Source organism: Cynara cardunculus, unplaced genomic scaffold, assembly GCF_001531365.2.
Source record: "Cynara cardunculus var. scolymus isolate 2C unplaced genomic scaffold, CcrdV1 Un_Scaffold_13343, whole genome shotgun sequence".
Lineage (NCBI taxonomy): Eukaryota > Viridiplantae > Streptophyta > Magnoliopsida > Asterales > Asteraceae > Cynara > Cynara cardunculus.
This window is the reverse complement of record NW_020208519.1, coordinates 1-1,166: the sequence shown is the minus strand read 5'-3', so window position 1 is coordinate 1,166 and position 1,166 is coordinate 1. Positions and strand designations below refer to the sequence as shown.

The 1,166-nt window shown below is 35.1% G+C and overlaps 1 protein-coding gene across 1 annotated transcript; it reads left to right on the top strand.

Annotated features, from left to right (window-relative positions):
• Positions 1–3: 3 nt before the first annotated feature.
• Positions 4–1,159, top strand: LOC112505625 (glucose and ribitol dehydrogenase-like; the record flags this gene model as incomplete). The annotated part of the gene is made up of 2 exons (XM_025109503.1): positions 4–152; positions 788–1,159. Coding segments are annotated over 2 exons (521 nt in total), but the record flags the coding sequence as incomplete, so codon positions are not given.
• Between the last annotated feature and the right edge of the window lie 7 nt (positions 1,160–1,166).

Below are 1,166 nucleotides of genomic sequence, written 5' to 3'. Positions count from 1 at the left end.
GTTGATGAGGTCATTGCGAAATATGGGCGCATCGATGTCCTGATTAACAATCCAGCCGTGCAGTACGAAACATATTCTTTAGAAGATATAACGGAGGATAGGCTTGAAAGGGTGTTCAGGACCAACATTTTCTCTTATTTCTTCATGACAAGGTTTGTGCATCACCTCATAATCTTTACCTGAAGTTTTTCTTTCTTGAGATTTCGTGATTTCGTGTTATCTCAAAAAATTCTACCACATGGTCGTTATAAGAACATCTATATGAGAGCATCTTCAATAGATTCTGCAAAAATGACGAAAAAATGGAGATTTTTGGGATTTTGAGCTACTTTTTTGCTCGAATAGATTCTTTAAAATTAAGAAAGCAGGTTAAAGAAATGATTTTTCTATTATTTCCACCTGTAAAAATCAATGAAATTAAATGGTTAGAAGAAAATAATTAATATTTTATTAAATGTATAAAATATCTTTATAATATATTTAATGTTGTAATATACAAAATACATAAACTGTTGAAGTTGAATGTAATCATTTTTATTTTGGAATTTTTCTAGAGAATGTTAGGACGTCCAAAAACATCTTATAAACTAGTTATAATACTTTTATAGAATACATATATGATATATTTGTATGTTTTTAGAAACTTAAATCAAATAAAACAATCTATTATATATGACACTGAGACATTTTGACGTCTTATAAACCTTTTATTTTATTAATGCACTGCAAGTAGAGATTTTTCTCTTTCTTGTTTTGATGATGGCAATGACTTAATTGGTTTGTCTAGGCATGCTATCAAGCACATGAACCAAGGAAGCAGCATCATAAACACCGCATCAGTAGCAGCGTATACCGGAAGCCCAAAGTTTCTTGACTATGGATCAACGAAGGGAGCCGTCGTGTCTTTCACAAGGGGTCTATCACAGAAGCTAGTCGACAAGGGGATTCGAGTCAATGGTGTCGCACCTGGCCCTGTGTGGACGCCGTTGGAAGTTGCAGCACTAGATGATGAGGATATAGTAAAATTTGGGTCAGAGGTGCCCATGGATAGGGCTGCTCAGCCTTGCGAGATTGCTCCATCGTATGTGTTCCTTGCATCCGAGGACTCTTCCTACTATACTGGCCAAGTTCTTCATCCTAATGGTATTATTCTACACACGCAAGTA